At 40.9% G+C, this 20552-nt stretch overlaps 1 protein-coding gene across 1 annotated transcript in view; it reads right to left on the bottom strand.

Annotated features, from left to right (window-relative positions):
- TBC1D31 (TBC1 domain family member 31) overlaps nt 1-20552 on the bottom strand; it is a 224618-nt gene that overhangs the window by 185840 nt on the left and 18226 nt on the right. The window contains exons 2-5 of the mRNA XM_053715936.1: nt 20372-20518; nt 18904-19019; nt 17676-17854; nt 15571-15722 (exon numbers count right to left, since the gene is read on the bottom strand). Coding sequence (XP_053571911.1) covers nt 15571-15722; nt 17676-17854; nt 18904-19019; nt 20372-20518 — 594 coding nt within the window. The remainder of the gene's footprint in view (nt 1-15570; nt 15723-17675; nt 17855-18903; nt 19020-20371; nt 20519-20552) is intronic.

Below are 20552 nucleotides of genomic sequence, written 5' to 3'. Positions count from 1 at the left end.
TCAGTAAACTTTTGTTTAGGAAATCCTAAATAGTTATTTGTTATAAGGAAAGAACAGAAGAAGGCGCCACAATAGTGCACAATCAGTGGTGTTGAAAATCCCACGCACAAGACGAGTATTACTTACTAGATTAAAAGCACTTGAGAAGTGCCACAGGTGCAATCTGGACTCTTAGTAGCTGCCCAGCAAGCTATCCTCACGCTGTTTTAGCCGACTCTTTAAATTCAACTCTAAAGTCAGGATCTGGTGACAGTAATCCGCTGTGTGTATTTCCCTGCCGCCCGAACTGGCATATATCAGCTGCTTCAAGAGGACAGTTCATAAAAGAGTACGTGACGTTAAAAACAACAACTTCACACTGGAAAAAACCTCTGACTATCAGTAAGGCCATGTGGATGGAAGAAGTAGAGGAACAATTTTCCCTAGAAGAATATGGCTACCCTACCAGGCTCACCCACGTTGCCCACCACAACTGCACCACATACATCTAACCCATAGCCAAGAGGATACCCATAATACAGACAACGATATTACTAGGAGCGACCAGTAAACCACAATAATACTCAAGAGTACCAACACAATAAATAGAGAGTGCCAGACCGTCTCAGCCATTAGTAACAATTACTGTCAAGAAGTACTACTTTTTCTAGACCTGAGCTAAAACCAGAGGATAATTGTTAAACTTAAAGGTTTAAGTATGTATAATTCCTATTTTGTTTTCAAGGTTCAAGTTACCCTAGTTTGATATTGTTATGTTTTTTAAATAGTACTAAACGAAGCTCGAACAACCTTGTTCACATATAATATGAAGGACTGGCTCATTGTGTCAAACAACAAAGAAAGACTGAATACCCTAATTGTAATAATGACATGAGGGAACATTAATGATTTATTGTATATGACCACATTGCTGTAATGTTTATCATTGATACCGTCACACATTTCATGTACTGGGGGTTTGCGGGGGTGTGAGGTTGTAATGTTAGGGGGTAATTTGTTTATTTTCTTTGCAAAAGAGCTGTTAACTTTAGGGCAATGCCCTACAAAAGGCCCTTTTAAGTGCTATTGGTAGTTTATTTAGAGATTAGGGGGGTTTTAATTTTGGGGTGGGGTTTTTTACGGGGGTATTAGAATAGGAATAATTGTTTTGTTTTAGGAGAATTTTGTTTGTTATTTTCTGTAATAGCTTTTTTATTTTGTGTAATTTTAGAGGTTTTTTGTTTTTGTAATGTTAGGTTTATTGTTTGTGGTATATTTCTTTTTATTTAAACAAGTACTGTTAGTTTTATTTTAGTTTAAGCTTAGGTTTTAATGCTAGTTAGTATATTGTAACTGTAATTTAAAGTTAGGGGGTGTTAGGTTTAGGGTTTAATAGTTTAATTAAGGTAGTTGCGATGTGAGGGGACGGTGGTTTAGAGATTAATAGGTTTATTATAGTAGTGGCGATGTGGGGGGGGGGGGGCGGTTTAGGGGTTAATAGGTTTATTATAGTAGTCGAGATGTGGGAGGATGTAGGTTTAGGGGTAATAGGTTTATTATAGTAGTCGTGATTTGGGGGGGTGGCGGTTTAGGGGTTAATAGGTTTATTATAGTAGTCGAGATGGAGGTTTAGTTACAGGTGCTAAGATCATTCACCTCAGGGCAGAATCTTCTTCCATATCTCCCTGAGAAAAATAGTACTCTCCGGTACCATTTTAAAATAAAAAACTTCTTGATTGAAGAATCTAAAACCAACACCTCACTTTACCTCTTCCTATTACTAACACAGGCAAAGAGAATGACTGGGGGTGGCGGGAAGGGAGGAGCTATATATATACAGCTCTGCTGTGGTGCGCTTTGCCACTTCCTGTTAGCAGGAGGATAAATCCCACAAGGATGAAATCCGTGGACTCTTCATATCTTGTAGAAGAAATAAATTTATCAGGTAAGCAAAAATTTTCTTTTTCTTTTACAAGATACGATGAGTCCACGGATTTCATCCTTACTTATGGGATACAATACCTAAGCTATAGGACACGGATGAAAGGGAGGGACAAGACAGGAAACCTAAACGGAAGGCACCACTGCTTGAAGAACCTTTCTCCCAAAAACAGCCTCGGACGAGGCAAAAGTATCAAATTTGGAAAATTTGGAAAAAGTGTGAAGAGACGACCAAGTTGCAGCCTTACAAATCTGTTCAACAGAAGTATCATTTTTAAATGCCCATGAGGAAGCCACAGCCCTAGTGGAATGAGCCGTAATTCGTTCAGGAGGCTGCTGTCCAGCAGTCTCATATGAAAAACAGATGATACTCTTCAGCCAAAAAGAAAGAGAGGTAGCCGTAGCTTTCTGACCCCTACGCTTCCCAGAAAATATAAGAAACAGGGAAGAAGATTGACGAAAATCCTTAGTTGCCTGTAAGTGAAACTTCAAGGCACGGACCACGTCCAAATTATGCAACAGTCGCTCCCTTCTTAGAAGAAGGATTAGGACACAAGGAAGGAACAACAATTTCCTAATTAATATTTTTAGTTGAAACAACCTTAGGAAGAAAACCAGGTTTGGTACGTAATACTACCTTATCCAAATGAAAAATAAGATAAGGAGAATCACATTGTAATGTTGAAAGCTCAGAAACTCTGCGAGCAGAAGAAATAGCAACCAAAAACAAAACTTTCCAAGATATTAACTTAATATCTATGGAATGCATAGGTTCAAACAGAATCCCTTGAAGAACTTTAAGAACTAGATTCAAACTCCATGGAGGAGCAATTGGTCTAAACACAGGCCTGATTCTAGTCAGAGCCTAACAAAAAGATTGAATATCTGGAACATCTGCCAGACGCGTGAGAAGCAAAATAGACAAAGCAGAAATCTGTCCCTTTAAGGAACTTGCTGACAACCCTTTCTCCAATCCTTCTTGGAGAAAAGACAAAATCCTGGGAATCCTAACCCTACTCCACGAGTAGTCCTTGGATTCGCACCAATAAAGATATTTACGCCATATCTTATGGTAAATCTTTCTAGTTACAGGCTTACGAGCCTGAATCAAAGTATCTATGACCAAATCAGAAAATCCTCGCTTAGATATAATTAAGCGCTCAATCTCCAAGCAGTTAGCTGCAGAGAAACTAGATTCGGATGATGGAAGGGTCCCTGAATGAGAAGGTCTTGCCTCAATGGAAGCTTCCATGGTGGCAGAGATGACATGTCCACCAGATCGGCATACCAAGTTCTGCGAGGCCACGCAGGAGCGATGAGGATCACCGAAGCCCTCTCCTGTTTGACTCGAGCAATCACCCGGGGAAGGAGAGCAAATGGAGGGAACATATAAGCTAGGTTGAATGACCAAGGCACTGCCAAGGCATCTATTAGTTCGGCCTGAGGATCCCTGGACCTGGATCCGTATCTCGGGAGCTTGGCATTCTGACGAGACGCCATAAGATCCAGCTCCGGTCTGCCCCATCTGAGAACCAGGTTGGCAAAGACCTCCAGATGGAGTTCCCATTTCCCCGGATGAAACATCTGTATGCTCAAAAAATCCGCCTCCCAGTTGTCTACTCCTGGGATATAGATTGCCAACAGATAACAAGAGTGAGCTTCTGCCCACTGAATTATCTTGGTTACTTCTGTCATCGCTAAAGAACTCCTTGTTACTCCCTGATGATTGATGTAAGCTACAGTCGTGATGTTGTCCGACTGGAATCTGATGAATTTGGCCGAAGCCAACTGAGGCCAAGCCTGAAGCGCAATGAATATTGCTCTCAACTCCAGAATATTGATGGGAAGAAGAGACTCCGACCGAGTCCACACACCCTGAGCCTTCAGGATGGCATCAATTGTCACAATCACCCATGAGGGTCTGCGGAAGCACGACCCTTGGGACAGATGATCCGGCGACAACCACCATAGAAGAGAGTCCCTTGTCTCCCGATCTAGATCTATCTGAGGAGACAAATTTGCCTAATCTCCATTCCACTGTCTTAGCATGCTCAGTTGTAGAGGTCTGAGATGAAAACGAGCAAACGGAATGATGACCATTGCCGCCACCATCAATCCAACTGCCTCCATGCACCGAGCCACTGACGGCCGAGGATTGGACTGAAGGGCTCGGGATGTATTCAGAATTTTTAACTTTCTGACGTCAGTCAAAAAGATCTTCATTGACAGAGTCGATTAGAGTTCCCAAGAAAGGAACCCTTGTCTGTGGAACCAATAAACTCTTTTCTAAATTCACTTTCCACCCGTGAGATCTTAGAAAAGACAGAACAATGTCGGTATGAGACTTTGTTAGCTGATAAGACGACGCCTGGATCAGAATATCGTCCAGATAAGGCGCCACTGCAATGCCCGCGGTCTGAGGACCGCTAGCATAGACCCCAGACCCTTCATAAAGATTCTGGGCGCTGTGGCCAAGCCGAAAGGAAGAGCCAAACACTGAAAATGTTTGTCCAAAAAGGCAAAAACAGAGAAAATTGTGATGATCTTTGTGGATAGGAACATGTAGATATGCATCCTTTAGATCCACGGTAGTCATAAATTGACCAATCAATGAAAGACTGGTACGAATAGTTACCACCTGGAAGGATGGAACTCTGAGGAACTGGTTTAGACTCTAGAGGTCTAAAATAGGTCGGAACGTTCCCTCTTATTTGGGAACTACAAAGAGATTTGAATAAAACTCCTGTCCGTGTTCCTGAATTGGCACAGGACATATTACTCCCATGGAGGAAAGATCTCTTACACAGCGTAAGAACGCCTCTCTTTTTAGCTGGTTTACAGCTAATCGTGAAAGAAGAAAACTTCCTCTTGGGAAGGAATTTTTGAACTCCAACGGATATCCCTGAGACACAAGGTCTAGTGTCCAGGGATCCTGAACGTCTCATATCCAAGCCTGGACAAAGAGAGAAAGTCTGCCCCCTACAAGAACCGGTCCCGGATTGGCCAACCCTTCATGCTGTCTTGGAAACAGCAGCAAAGTACACAGACGGTCACCATTGGAAACCCTGTCGTAAGGCCCATAACGTTTTTTAGTCCATTAGAACTATCCTTTAAGGGTATAGAAGTTCACGTTGTGATGGAAACTACTCCTTCACCCCAAAGGAATATCGTCCAGCCTTTTAGCCGATACGGCCATGGAAAACAGTGTTGTAAATATAAGGGATGCCAAAGCCACCAATTCCATTTGAAACTGAAATTCTCAGTAACATGGAGGAAACGTTAGAATAGCAAGACCTCCAGCAATGCTTCCAATTCATGGGAAAATAAAGAAAGCATCCTAACCTCGAAGGGAGTGTGAAGGACACGCAGGTCACTGCATGAAGGCCATAAAATTCCGATTAAAACCCATAGGAGAAATCGTTGTGGCCAATTGTTAACAGACTCCCCAACAGCAAGTGCTGAAGAGGGAGTAGGGTCAAAAGAAAAATAAATTTGACCAAATTGTAATCAAATTTAAACATAGAACACGATACCGTTCCCTTAAATATGAAAATCAGCCTTATTCTTGAGTGCGTTTGTTTCATCCTCAGTCATAAAGGATGAACTAACAGAACAGCTGAAACACACTTAATACTGTCTCTTTAAATGTTAAAAGAGCGATTTCTGACGTACAGAAACATCCAATAACCATATAAAGACGGCTGTAACTAGACGTTGCTAAGTCTCTGCAAAGAACTGCAGAGCACTGCCTGTGGGTCAAAAATTATTTTGGACATTTTAATAATTAAAATGTGGCAGGAATTGACAGGCGTCACCATACTCTTAAAAGCCACCACTTTAGAAGGAGCATGTTAGTACAGGAAAATAGGGTACTGTCTCTTTAAATTTTAAAAGAGAACATTTTTCCTGTGTATTAACTGCAGAAAAATATTAACAGTAGCCAGGTCCAATATGTGATATGGGAGGCAGAGAATCTTGCCAAAATACCCTTGAACAAAGGACCCCCATATTATGGCAAAACATTAAATAAACTCGCCAGGCAGTAAATTAAAATCCATTTTACCCTCAATAGGAAGCCGCTAAGGTATCACACTATGCAGTAAACCGCAACAGGGAAGACATAGTGCTACAGTCCAAATATGCTTATAACCACTGAAGCATATCTCATTGGACCTAACATAAACTGAGCCACATAGAAAGGGAAACAGGGCACGCTTTCTAAGGACCACCACGTATAGATGGTGACATCTTGAAATATTAAAAGTAACTGCACATGGCATGCGCTCCTGTCCCGTTCCAAATCATTAAGAAATGAATGGAACAAAACAACAGGAGCGTAACTGGCCTTTCACATGTTAAAAGCCACCTTATTTATGTGAGTGTTTGTCACATTAGTTCAAAGTACAACGTAGCAGATTTAATGTAATTTCTATTGTACTTCCGTGTAACACAGTGCTAACAGCACCTACTGAGCCATAACATTCACCAAGTATATGAAAAACTCTAGGCTCCGATCTATAATGGAGACTTAGAGCGTAGAAGTGACATGGCTCTGCCCCTTGTGGGCGTAACGGTCACCGTCTCCCAGCATCCCCTAACAGACCATGCACAGACATCCTAAAAGGCGCCAAAGAAACTCCGCCCCTCGTGGGCGTGACAGGCCTCCAACTCATGGCACCTTTGATTGATTGTGCCAAGATCCAAACAACAGGGCCCAAAAAAACGGCGCAAATCTGACTCCGCCCATCGTGGGCCTCACAGAGCTCAAACTCCCAGTCGCCATTAGGATCCAATAGATCAGGCACCGGGAGATATACCAAATGTAAATCTGAGTCAAGTCTGCTACCGGACGTCAGGTAGCACAATCACTGCACACACAAAGATAGTCCCCTCCCTGACAGCATATGTTATGTTCAGACCACCGGTAACACAGAACATTGTGTGAATAGCCATACTGCCTCAGACCAGAGTAAATCCAAGCTGCACGGCAGGGATTGTCGCTAATTTCTCTTATGCTGGGCTCTGCCTGGAACGGACCACCTATCACATAAAGATGTCCTATCTTGTATGTGTTGGCCAGCAAAATTAGTGCTCACTTCCATCTGAGAGAGTGTGCCCCAGAAAAATAAAGATAGCACTTACCTCTAAAGTTGTGCAACAGCATGGCAGTCCAGCAGGTTTTCAGAGGTCCTCTCCCTTTCATAGCCCTGTGGACGAACAACAGCCTGAGTTAAAAGGGCTTAGGCTATCTGAAATAGGGTAGCAACAGGTATAGGAGGCGCAGTGAGAATTATGTCCCACCAGTTCCTATTCCTTTAAAGCCACCAAATGCTTCTTTTTTTGTAGGACTGATCTGGTCTAGGCTACAACCCAGCAAAAAAGTAGCACTCAGAGGCACTACTTAAAAAATAATAAACACTTGATTGAAGAATCTAAACTAACACCTCACTTTACCTCTTCCTATCACTAACACAGGCAAAGAGAATGACTGGCGTGAGAGGAAAGGGAGGAGCTATATATACAGCTCTGCTGTGGTGCTCTTTGCATCCTCCTGCTGACCAGGAGGCGATATCCCATAAGTAAGGATGAAATCCGTGGACTCATCGTATCTTGTAAAAGAAATGAAGTGCGCTGTTAAAATACTCTGCGTGCTTCATAGTCACAAAACGGCCATTAAAAATTAAAGTAGCAGAATAACTATTTCTCTTGTACACCCAAACGCTTAAATCGCCACTGAACTACAGTGGGTACATCCAGATAACACTGCCTACAGCCGTAACAGTTAAAAACAGGCAGAGTAATACAGTGCGAAGTAACAGAAATAAACTGTAATGGGCACCATTTAAAATAATGCCTCAGGGGAGAATTCCCCGCATGTCTCACACATATAAAAGGTCCTGCCACTGCCTAAAAAAAATCCTTTCCCAAAGGAATAATCAGTCCCATTAAAGATACAGTTTATTTTGTTTCTTAAGTGCCCATCTCCTAACCTAGAAGAACAAAAGGGCACTTACCTGTATCTAGCCGTCCGGCAGGAGGACAGCTCACCTGGTATGAGAGGATGCCGCTCCTCACAGAGACCTGTGAAACAAGGAAAGACAGAGTAAACTTACTCAGGCTTTCTATACCGGGGCAGCAACAGGTTAGGAAAACACAGCAAGGTCCACCTCACAAGTTCCTAACTGTTTTAAAGTCACCACTGCCCTACTGAAGAGGCTAACGTGGAGTACGTCTAGACCCAATCCTGAGAGGAAAGATCAGAGCAAACCTACTCTGGTCTTTAAAATAATAAACTCTTGATTGAAGTAAAAACAGAATTTATGCTTACCTGATAAATTACTTTCTCCAACGGTGTGTCCGGTCCACGGCGTCATCCTTACTTGTGGGATATTCTCTTCCCCAACAGGAAATGGCAAAGAGCCCAGCAAAGCTGGTCATATGATCCCTCCTAGGCTCCGCCTACCCCAGTCATTCGACCGACGTACAGGAGGAAATAGGCATAGGAGAAACCATATGATACCGTGGTGACTGTAGTTAGAGAAAATAATTCATCAGACCTGATTAAAAAAACCAGGGCGGGCCGTGGACCGGACACACCGTTGGAGAAAGTAATTTATCAGGTAAGCATAAATTCTGTTTTCTCCAACATAGGTGTGTCCGGTCCACGGCGTCATCCTTACTTGTGGGAACCAATACCAAAGCTTTAGGACACGGATGAAGGGAGGGAGCAAATCAGGTCACCTAAATGGAAGGCACCACGGCTTGCAAAACCTTTCTCCCAAAAATAGCCTCTGAAGAAGCAAAAGTATCAAATTTGTAAAATTTAGCAAAAGTGTGCAGTGAAGACCAAGTCGCTGCCTTACATATCTGGTCAACAGAAGCCTCGTTCTTGAAGGCCCATGTGGAAGCCACAGCCCTAGTGGAGTGAGCTGTGATTCTTTCAGGAGGCTGCCGTCCGGCAGTCTCATAAGCCAAACGGATAATGCTTTTAAGCCAAAAGGAAAGAGAGGTAGAAGTCGCTTTTTGACCTCTCCTTTTACCAGAATAAACAACAAACAAAGAAGAAGTTTGTCTGAAATCTTTAGTGGCCTCTAAATAGAATTTTAGAGCACGGACTACGTCCAAATTGTGTAACAAACGTTCCTTCTTTGAAACTGGATTCGGGCACAAAGAAGGTACAACTATCTCCTGGTTAATATTCTTGTTGGAAACAACTTTCGGAAGAAAACCAGGCTTAGTACGCAAAACCACCTTACCTGCATGGAACACCAGATAGGGCGGAGAACACTGCAGAGCAGATAACTCTGAAACTCTTCTAGCAGAAGAAATTGCAACCAAAAACAAAACTTTCCAAGATAATAACTTAATATCTACGGAATGTAAGGGTTCAAACGGAACCCCTTGAAGAACTGAAAGAACTAGATTGAGACTCCAGGGAGGAGTCAAAGGTCTGTAAACAGGCTTGATTCTAACCAGAGCCTGAACAAACGCCTGAACGTCTGGCACAGCTGCCAGCCTTTTGCGAAGTAAAACAGATAACGCAGAAATCTGTCCCTTCAGAGAACTTGCAGATAATCCCTTCTCCAAACCCTCTTGTAGAAAGGATAAAATCCTAGGAATTTTTATCTTGTTCCATGAGAATCCTTTAGATTCACACCAATAGATATATTTTTTCCATATCTTATGGTAAATCTTTCTAGTTACAGGCTTTCTAGCCTGAATAAGAGTATCTATTACAGAATCTGAAAACCCACGCTTTGATAAAATCAAGCGTTCAATCTCCAAGCAGTCAGTTGGAGAGAAACCAGATTCGGATGTTCGAATGGACCTTGAACAAGAAGGTCCTGTCTCAAAGGTAGCTTCCATGGTGGAGCAGATGACATATTCACCAGGTCTGCATACCAAGTCCTGCGTGGCCACGCAGGAGCTATCAAGATCACCGAAGCCCTCTCCTGGTTGATCCTGGCTACCAGCCTGGGAATGAGAGGAAACGGTGGGAAAACATAAGCTAGGTTGAAGGTCCAAGGTGCTACTAGTGCATCTACTAGAGTCGCCTTGGGATCCCTGGATCTGGACCCGTAACAAGGAACCTTGAAATTCTGGCGAGACGCCATCAGATCCATGTCTGGAATGCCCCATAATTGAGTTATTTGGGCAAAGATTTCCGGGTGGAGTTCCCACTCCCCCGGATGGAATGTCTGACGACTCAGAAAATCCGCTTCCCAATTTTCCACTCCTGGGATGTGGATTGCAGACAAGTGGCAGGAGTGATCCTCCGCCCATTGAATTATCTTGGTCACTTCCTCCATCGCCAGGGAACTCCTTGTTCCCCCCTGATGGTTGATATAAGCAACTGTCGTCATGTTGTCTGATTGAAACCTTATGAATTTGGCCTTTGCTAGATGAGGCCAAGCTTTGAGAGCATTGAATATCGCTCGCAGTTCCAGAATGTTTATCGGGAGAAGAGATTCTTCCCGAGACCATAGACCCTGAGCTTTCAGGGGTTCCCAGACCGCGCCCCAGCCCACCAGACTGGCGTCGGTCGTGACAATGACCCACTCTGGTCTGCGGAAGCTCATTCCCTGTGACAGATTGTCCAGGATTAGCCACCAACTGAGTGAATCTCTGGTCCTTTAATCTACTTGAATCGTCGGAGACAAGTCTGTATAATCCCCATTCCACTGTCTGAGCATGCACAGTTGTAATGGTCTTAGATGAATTCGTGCAAAAGGAACTATGTCCATTGCTGCAACCATCAATCCTATTACTTCCATGCACTGCGCTATGGAAGGACGAAGAACAGAATGAAGAACTTGACAAGAGCTTAGAAGTTTTGATTTTCTGACCTCTGTCAGAAAAATTCTCATTTCTAAGGAGTCTATTATTGTTCCCAAGAAGGGAACTCTTGTTGACGGGGAAAGAGAACTTTTTTCTATGTTTACTTTCCATCCGTGAGATCTGAGAAAGGCTAGGACGATGTCCGTATGAGCCTTTGCCTTTGACAGAGACGACGCTTGAATCAGGATGTCGTCCAAGTACGGTACTACTGCAATGCCCCTTGGTCTTAGAACCGCCAGAAGGGACCCTAGTACCTTTGTGAAAATTCTCGGAGCAGTGGCTAACCCGAATGGAAGTGCCACAAACTGGAAATGCTTGTCCAGAAAAGCGAACCTTAGGAACTGATGATGTTCCTTGTGGATAGGAATATGGAGGTACGCATCCTTTAAATCCACCGTGGTCATGAATTGACCTTCCTGGATGGTAGGAAGGATCGTTCGAATGGTTTCCATTTTGAACGATGGAACCCTGAGAAATTTGTTTAGGATCTTGAGATCTAGAATTGGTCTGAACGTTCCCTCTTTTTTGGGAACTATGAACAGGTTGGAGTAAAACCCCATCCCTTGTTCTCTTATTGGAACTGGATGAATTACTCCCATCCTTAACAGGTCTTCTACACAATGTAAGAATGCCTGTCTTTTTATTTGGTTTGAAGATAATTGAGACCTGTGGAACCTTCCCCTTGGGGGTAGTTCCTTGAATTCCAGGAGATAACCTTGAGAAACTATTTCTAGTGCCCAAGGATCCTGAACATCTCTTGCCCAGGCCTGAGCAAAGAGAGAAAGTCTGCCCCCCACCAGACCCGGTCCCGGATCGGGGGCCATCCCTTCATGCTGTTTTGGTAGCAGTGGCAGGCTTCTTGGCCTGCTTACCCTTGTTCCAGCCTTGCATCGGTCTCCAGGCTGGTTTGGGTTGAGAAGTATTACCCTCTTGCTTAGAGGATGTAGAAGTAGAGGCTGGTCCGTTTCTGCGAAAGGGACGAAAATTAGGCTTATTTCTAGCCTTAAAAGACCTATCCTGAGGAAGGGCGTGGCCCTTTCCTCCGGTGATGTCTGAAATAATCTCTTTCAAATCAGGCCCAAACAGTGTTTTGCCCTTGAAAGGGATGTTAAGTAATTTTGTCTTGGAAGACACATCCGCTGACCAAGACTTCAGCCAGAGCGCTCTGCGCGCCACGATAGCAAACCCTGAATTTTTCGCCGCTAATCTCGCTAATTGCAAAGCGGCATCTAGAATAAAAGAGTTAGCCAGTTTAAGTGCATGAACTCTGTCCATAATCTCCTCATACGAAGATTCTTTATCGAGCGACTTTTCTAGTTCTTCGAACTAGAAACACGCTGCCGTAGTGACAGGAACAATGCATGAAATTGGTTGAAGAAGGTAACCTTGCTGAACAAACATTTTTTTTTAAGCAAACCCTCTAATTTTTTATCCATAGGATCTTTAAAAGCACAACTATCTTCTATGGGAATGGTAGTGCGTTTGTTTAGAGTAGAGACCGCCCCCTCGACCTTAGGGACTGTCTGCCATAAGTCCTTTCTGGGGTCGACTATAGGAAATAATTTCTTAAATATAGGGGGAGGCACAAAAGGTATGCCGGGCCTTTCCCATTCCTTGTTTACTATATCCGCCACCCGCTTGGGTATAGGAAAAACATCGGGGGGCACCGGAACCTCTAGGAACTTATCCATCTTACATAATTTCTCTGGAATGACCAAATTGTCACAATCATCCAGAGTAGATAATACCTCCTTAAGCAGTGCGCGGAGATGTTCTAATTTAAATTTAAATGTTACAACATCAGGTTCAGCTTGTTGAGAAATTTTCCCTGAATCTGAAATTTCTCCCTCAGACAAAACCTCCCTCCTTGCCCCTTCAGATTGGTGTGAGGGTATGTCAGAAGCGTTATCATCAGCGTCCTCTTGCTCTTCAGTGTTTAAAACAGAGCAATCGCGCTTTCTTTGATAAGTAGGCATTTTAGATAAAATATTTGCAATAGAATTATCCATAACAGCCGTTAATTGTTGCATAGTAATAAGTATTGGCGCACTAGATGTACTAGGGGCCTCTTGTGTGGGCAAAACTGGTGTAGACACAGAAGGGGGTGATGCAGTACCATGCTTACTCCCCTCATCTGAGGAATCATCTTGGGCACTATTATTATCTGTGGCATCATTGTCCCTACTTTGTTTGGACACCATGTCACAATTATCACATATATTTAAATGGGGAGACACATTGGCTTTCATACATATAGAACATCGTTTATCTGATGGTTCAGACATGTTAAGCAGGCTTAAACTTGTCAACAAAGCACAAAAAACGTTTTAAAATAAAACCGTTACTGTCACTTTAAATTTTAAACAGAACACACTTTATTACTGAATATGCGAAAAAGTATGAAGCAATTGTTCAAAATTCACCAAAATTTCACCAGAGTGTCTTAAAGCCTTAAAAGTATTGCACGCCAAATTTGAAAGCTTTAACCCTTAAAATAACGGAACCGGAGCCGTTTATACATTTAACCCCTATACAGTCCCAGGAATCTGCTTTGCTGAGACCCAACCAAGCCCAGAGGGGAATACGATACCAAATGACGCCTTCTATAAGCTTTTTCAGTGGATCTTAGCTCCTCACACATGCATCTGCATGCCTTGCCTTCCAAAAACAACTGCGCACTAGTGGCGCGAAAATGAGGCTCTGCCTATGACTAGAGAAGGCCCCCATCTGAAAAAGGTGTCCATACAGTGCCTGCCGTTTTTTTAACAACAATCCCCAAGATTATAATAACTATAAAGCGCTATAATCTGTCAAATATGCTTAGCAAGTAATCGTTTTAGCCCAGAAAAATGTCTACCAGTTTTTTAAGCCCTTATAAAGCCTTTATTCTTATACTTAATCTAAGAAAATGGCTTACCGGTCCCCATAGGGAAAATGACAGCCTTCCAGCATTACCAAGTCGTGTTAGAAATGTGGCCATCATACCTCAGGCAGAAAAGTCTGCCAACTGCTTCCCCCAACTGAAGTTACTTCATCTCAACAGTCCTGTGTGGAAACAGCAATCGATTTTACTAACGTTTGCTAAAATCATCTTCCTCTCACAAACAGAAATCTTCTTCTCTTTTCTGTTTCAGAGTAAATAGTACCTACCAGCACTATTTTAAAATAACAAACACTTGATTGAAGAATAAAAACTACATTTAAACACCAAAAAACTCTTAGCCATCTCCGTGGAGATGTTGCCTGTGCAACGGCAAAGAGAATGACTGGGGTAGGCGGAGCCTAGGAGGGATCATATGACCAGCTTTGCTGGGCTCTTTGCCATTTCCTGTTGGGGAAGAGAATATCCCACAAGTAAGGATGACGCCGTGGACCGGACACACCTATGTTGGAGAAATATATACACTCTTCTTCAGACACCGAAACTTCACCACCTCTCCTTGCAACGCAGGCAAAGAGAATGACTGGGGTTTGTGGGAAGGGAAGTGATACTTAACAGCTTTGCTGTGGTGCTCTTAGCCTCCTCCTGCTGGCCAGAAGTGATATTCCCAACAGTAATTAATGATGATCCGTGGACTCGCCGTGTCATTAGAAAGAAAACAAATTTGAGAAAAGTAAATTGGAAAGTTGTTTAAAATTGCATTGCCTATCTGAATCATGAAAGTTTAAATTTAACTTTATCATCGCTGCCAGGCAGAATGAATTGGATAAATGTATTGGTCAAACAAAGACTTTACCTTTTTAAAAGCCATAACAGTATCTTGCCATAGTAAAAACACTTGCCCATGTTAAAACCGCATCTGTGAAGGTCAAGTAATATTTGTAATATACTAAAATGTGTATAATCTCATGATAACTTTTTTCTTTTTTTTTGTATACTTCAAGCTCAATAAAAAGCTTTAAAAAGTAAAAACACTTGCTAAAAGTACAATAATAATTACAGCTGGTAAATAGCACAAATATTTCCAAAATAATAAATGCAGACTACATTTCACCTAACGAGATGAAAAAAAAAAAAAAAAACATTTGTTTCTCAAATATATATATATATTTCTTGCATTTATAACCTTGAGATGTTGCTTTAAAATAGTTATTTCCTAATTCAAGATACACCTGGCCAATGTAAAAATTAAATTTGTTTGTAGTGATCTCAACCCCAAAACTAGCGCTAACAGCCTGATATCATCTGGGTAGTGTATGTGTTAGCTTTGCCTTTAGAATGAAATACACACTATTTGTAGATGTCATTGATGTCTATTATGTAAATGCATGTAGTTTTTGAAACAAGACATCGTGCTTGGCATTGCTATGAAATATGTAAAAACAAAGAATCAAAATTAGGTTGAAACTTCGGTTGCTAAGAATGCGGGAGAAGGTGGCCACAATCCACATTCGTCTCTTTTTATAGTGGATTTATTTTTGTGAGAGTGAAGCACATTTAGATCTGTACAAATCCAGATCTCAGTGTACAGCACTTTCACAAGATTAAATCCAGCTCCAAAAAGAGCCAAATCTGACTTGCGGCCGCCTTCTCCCCCACATTTATTAGCGCCTAAGTGCGCAAATGCAGATATCTAGTTAAAACGAAAGGCTTTGAGGGCCCTGGCACCTATAGAACTTACAGGATTTATCATAATATATATATATATATATATATATATATATATATATATATATATATATATAGATATAGATATAGATATAGATACACATTACTAAATTACTGAAAAGGTTCTGTATATGCCATAGAGCAAGTGACAGAATATTCCTTCCAGTCCAATAAACTGCAAACAAAACTAACAAGTACTTTACCTTGTAATGGCAAAAGTTTTATACTTTAATTTTGTATCATCCTCTGGAACCGGTAGTTGATATTTGCAAGAAAGTGTATCACTTTCCCAGGCAAAAATAGAGTCATCCTTAAAGCAGCTAAGGATAGTGTTACTAAAAGGGAGGAAGAATACCTGTACAAAAAAAAAATAATAATAATAATAAGGACAGAAAACTATTTTAGCAAAACATTTGTCTGCACTCACAATTAATAGTAAGAGGTAAATACTTACTGTCTTAAAGCATAGGTTTGAATCCTAATGAAAATCACTAAGATGTGTGTCACAGTTATCTAAAGTTATCAAAATCTATTTTTTTAATGATTTTCACAGCACTTTCTGCCACCATCAACTTGAACTGAGTGGAAAGACAGTTAAGCCTATTACTTTCTACAAGCAGCATTTCTGCTTGAGACTAAAACATTATACAATTTATACTTATTTCTTCAATATTTGAACAACAAATATAATTTATAAAAAGCGATCTGCACATTTTCTCTGGTCAATATATTTATTTTTGAATACTGATCATTAATTTTATCCAGCATTTATTTAGTGTTTAATGTCCATTAAAAGGGCATTGTGAAAGTAATGGCCGTTTCAATAGGTATGTGCACATATTCAGCATTTGTTAGTCTTTATGGAAAGGAATGCTGGATATTGTTGCAGTCTAAGACATTTGGCTCTTTTCGCTACCAGACTTATTAGTAAACAATAAATCTGCAGCTGAAAAAAGCCAAATGCCACAGCAATATTCAACATCCGTTTCCCTCACGAATGATGAATACTGAATATATGCTCATGCCTAGCTTTTAATTAAAATAGCATACTTAACTAATGTACACAACATGTTAAGCACAGAAGAGCCCTTTTGGAAAGGCAATGTAAAGCACCAGGGACAAATGAACCATTGGTGCTTTCCAGAACACCAGGCTGCGAAGCAGCAATAGACTGTTGGAAGCTAGCTGTGGGTTGCTCACCCGATGCGTCAGCTAGCTCCCAGTAGTGCATTGCTGCTCTTGAGCCTAACAACAAAATATACCAAGAGAACAAAGCCAATTTGGTAACAGAATTAATTGGAAAGTTGTTAAATTGCACGCTATCTAAATCTTGAAAGTTTAATTATTACTTTACTTTCCCTTTAAATGGCTAACATTTAAAGGGACAGTTCACCCAAAAACTTTCTCCCCTTTAAATTATTCCCAATGATCCTTTATACCTGCTAGAGTGTATTAAATTGGTTGCAAGTGGCTCCTTTACTCCTATTTCAGCATTTGAAATAGCTGATTTAGCTTGTGGTTTCCCAACCTATACTGAAAGTTTTGATACTGGCGTATACGCTATTGACAAGCCTAAGTAAACACAGCCAGCAGAAGAGATTACACCCTCAGTGGGGGGCATGATAGTTAAGTAATAAAATGATAATTTTCCATTGTTCTCTCTAAGTATTGAGTTGGTGTTTCAGACAAATATAAGATAAGGAAGCAAGTCTGTGTACATAAAAGTGATAACATAATGAGATCTGATATTACTTGAAGCTCAACCCATTGTAATAGGCTGTGGTTTCAAAGCACAAAACCAGCTACTTCAGATACACAAATAAACCCAAAAATGCAATTTCTCAAATATTTTATACTCTGCAGTTGGTATAACAAGTCATTTAAAATACATTTATGGAAAAACAATTTTACAGTGTACTGTCCCTTTAATAAGAGATACTTTCTTACAGTAGTGAAAGAGTTGAGGTTAATGCACATGATACATTGCATATCCTCTGTGTTTACTTACTGTCCAGTGTTTAACATGTGTGAAAACCCAAAAACACTTGCACTACACAAGATTAACCCACTTGATCACAAAACTAAACTGATTTAAAGGGACGTGGAACACAAAAAGTTCAATATTGCAGCAGCGTTTGCAATGATATATAATATATATTGCTCATTCAACATGCACACCCTGCTCTCATGCCAATTATAATTATAGAGTGCTGATAAGATCTTATTGCACGTACGTATATAAAAAATAAAAATGCAGCTGGACATCAGTAAAGGTGACATTTGTAAGTTGTTTGTTTTGTTTACTGACCTTTTGAATTCCCACAGACTGCCGAACATTGAGTTTTCGTTTCCTCTGAAAAGTATCCAGATCCCACAACTGAGCGGTATCACTGGATGTTGTTACCGCATATCTTCCAGAGCCGTGTATGGAGATGGAAGTGACCGTAGACTCGTGACCTCGCATCCAACTCACCAGCTCCTTCGTGTCTGACCAAAAAAATAAGGATAGTGTTTTTCCAACAGTCACAGTGAATTGTCAGAATAATTAAATCCTACTGAATTAAAGGCACACTAAAGCCAAAATTACACTTCCATGATTCAGATACAGCATGCACATAAAAAAATAAAAAGCTTTCCAATCTACTATCAACTTTTGCACAGTCATTATTTGCACACGTTCTGTGACATCAGCTCCCACTGAGCATGTGCAAAAGTTAACAGTACATACGTATGAGCCTGTGATTGGCTGATGGCTGTCATGTGATAAAGGAAACAATTTCAAATAAGCAGATCCCCCCCCCCCAACTATGTGTTATTGCATTGGTTTTCTTTTTATTATTATGCACTTGTTGCTCATGTTGTTCTACTGTGTTTAATGCTACGTTAACAGGGATTTTTAGAACTCAAACCACTAGCTTGTTTAATGCGATATGTAGCACATAGAAGTGTCACTCAGGACCCACAGAGCACTGCTGGTCCCGAGCAGAAAACCCCTGCTGATCGAACCAGTAGTGCTAGTTGCAGTAAGGTAAACATTAAACGTTCATGATTCAGATAGAGCATGCTATTTTATACAAATGTCTAATCTACTTCTGTTATTTAATTGTCTTTGCTTTCTTGGTATCGTTTGATGAAAAGAATACAAAGGTAGGCTCAGGAGCAGCAATGCACTACTGGGAGCTAGCTGATTGGTGGCTGCACACATGCCTCTAGTCATTGGCTCATCCAATGTGTTCAGTTAGCACCCTGTAGTGCATTGCTGCTCCTTCAACAAAGGATACCAAAATAATGAGGCAAATGTGATAATAGAAGTAAATGTTATCATAGTGCCCCCCATTTTACATACTAGGACTAAAAAAAAAATTTTTTAAAATGGGTCTGTATTTTGTACGTTTTCCTCTATGTCTCAACAGGTGGTAGCGGATAACAGAGAGAAGAGAGAACAAAAACTAAATTCTGTTAAGCTTTTTGGTGCTTCTGATTAAAAAAACAAAACAAAAAAAAAACAGTACATCAAGCTTTAAATAACCTTGTACCTGTGTCAAAACATTTAACGGAATAATCTGCCAGTGCAACGAGGAATTCAGACTTTCTGTGAAGATTAAAAGCCAAGGCTGTGCACGCCTGTGTTGTTCGCTGGACAAGGTCAAACCTATGAGAGAAGAAAAGAATATACCTTTCACGTCACTGTGACATAGCTCCGATTAAATGTGATTGCACAGCGAATAAAACATATAAAGCTTTATCATTTGAAAAGGTAAGCCGTTATGTTCCTTTTAATAATTGTTAGCTACTATAATATTAAACTTATCTTTTCCCCCCACTGTGCTGCTCTTCCCTCCGCCCCTTTATCTTATTTTTCTGTAGTGTAATCACAGAGATGTCATATTATGTGTGTGTGTAAACTAAGGGTATGTTTAGACATACGATTCTCTGTTTCTAAAGCAGGGGTATAACATATGTGTGAAAGCAGTCCTTCCTGTTGCCCTGCGGTACATTGTGCGCATTCACCTTAGACTGACGCATGCACAACTAATAATGGGAATCCCAGTGACTTAATCGCAAACAGTGAATTGGGACATTTGTTCTGATTCACTGCAGAATTATGTTGATTACTCACTCTTTTCGTTCTAGACTACGTGCACTCCCACTGAAAAGAAATTAGCAAAAATTGAGAAAACTACACTTATTTTTAATATATCCGGGTGATTTGCACTCACTTCTGTGATGCAGGGGGCAACTGTCACCCGCTTTAAAGATTCCTGAACATAATCCTGCAGTGAATCAGAACAAATGTCCCAATTCACTGTTTGTGATTACATCACTGGAATTCACATTATTATTAGTGCATGCGCCAGTCTAAGGTGAATGTCCAAAATGTACCGCAGGGCAATAGGAAGGACTGCTTTCACACATGTGTTATACCACTGCATTAGAAACAGAGAACCGTATGTCTAAACATAACACTGGTTTACACACACATAATATTTTACATCTCTTTGATGAAAAGGGTCCATTACAGTTTACTATTTTACAGTAAACACAAAATAATGCTACCTAATTCTGCACATAGTGAAGAATTATGCAACATTATCTTAGCAACAGCTTGAAAAAACAGGAAAAAAAAAAAAGGGCTATGAGAGATTTTAGCCCCCAAAGTTATATACAGTATATGTCTAATTACAGCTCGCCCAATTGCACTACTGAACTATATATACCCGGGCAGGCGCTTGCTACATTTAGTTCAATAGCGCAATCGGACGAGCTGTGATTAGCCAGTGCACCCCCAAATAACTTTTGAAAAGAAGACCCGATCAGAAGAGCCTGGAGAGGAAATAAGGTAAGTATAACTTTGTGCAGAATTATGTAACATTATTTTTTACATATACTGTCCCATTTAACACTTTATATTAAAATTTGAAGGCGTTTAAGGTCCCTTTAAATGTTAATTTCACATGTAACATTTACAGAGCTAACTAGACATGTATAACAAAAATCTCTTACCGGTTTCTGTTTAAGTTAAAGAGATATATATTGCCTAGGTGATCTCCAGCGAGAAAACAGTCTCCGGCACTGTCAAAAGCCACCTGCAAAAAGCGCGGGCTTGGGGATAGATGTGCCGCAGCTCCATGGACAACACTTGCTATGACCCTACAGATATGTTAAATAAGAAAACAAATGTTAG

Source organism: Bombina bombina, chromosome 5 (genome assembly GCF_027579735.1).
Source record: "Bombina bombina isolate aBomBom1 chromosome 5, aBomBom1.pri, whole genome shotgun sequence".
NCBI classification, from domain to species: domain Eukaryota; kingdom Metazoa; phylum Chordata; class Amphibia; order Anura; family Bombinatoridae; genus Bombina; species Bombina bombina.
The sequence above is the reverse complement of the archived record's forward strand: the minus strand, read 5'-3'. Positions and strand labels throughout refer to the sequence as shown.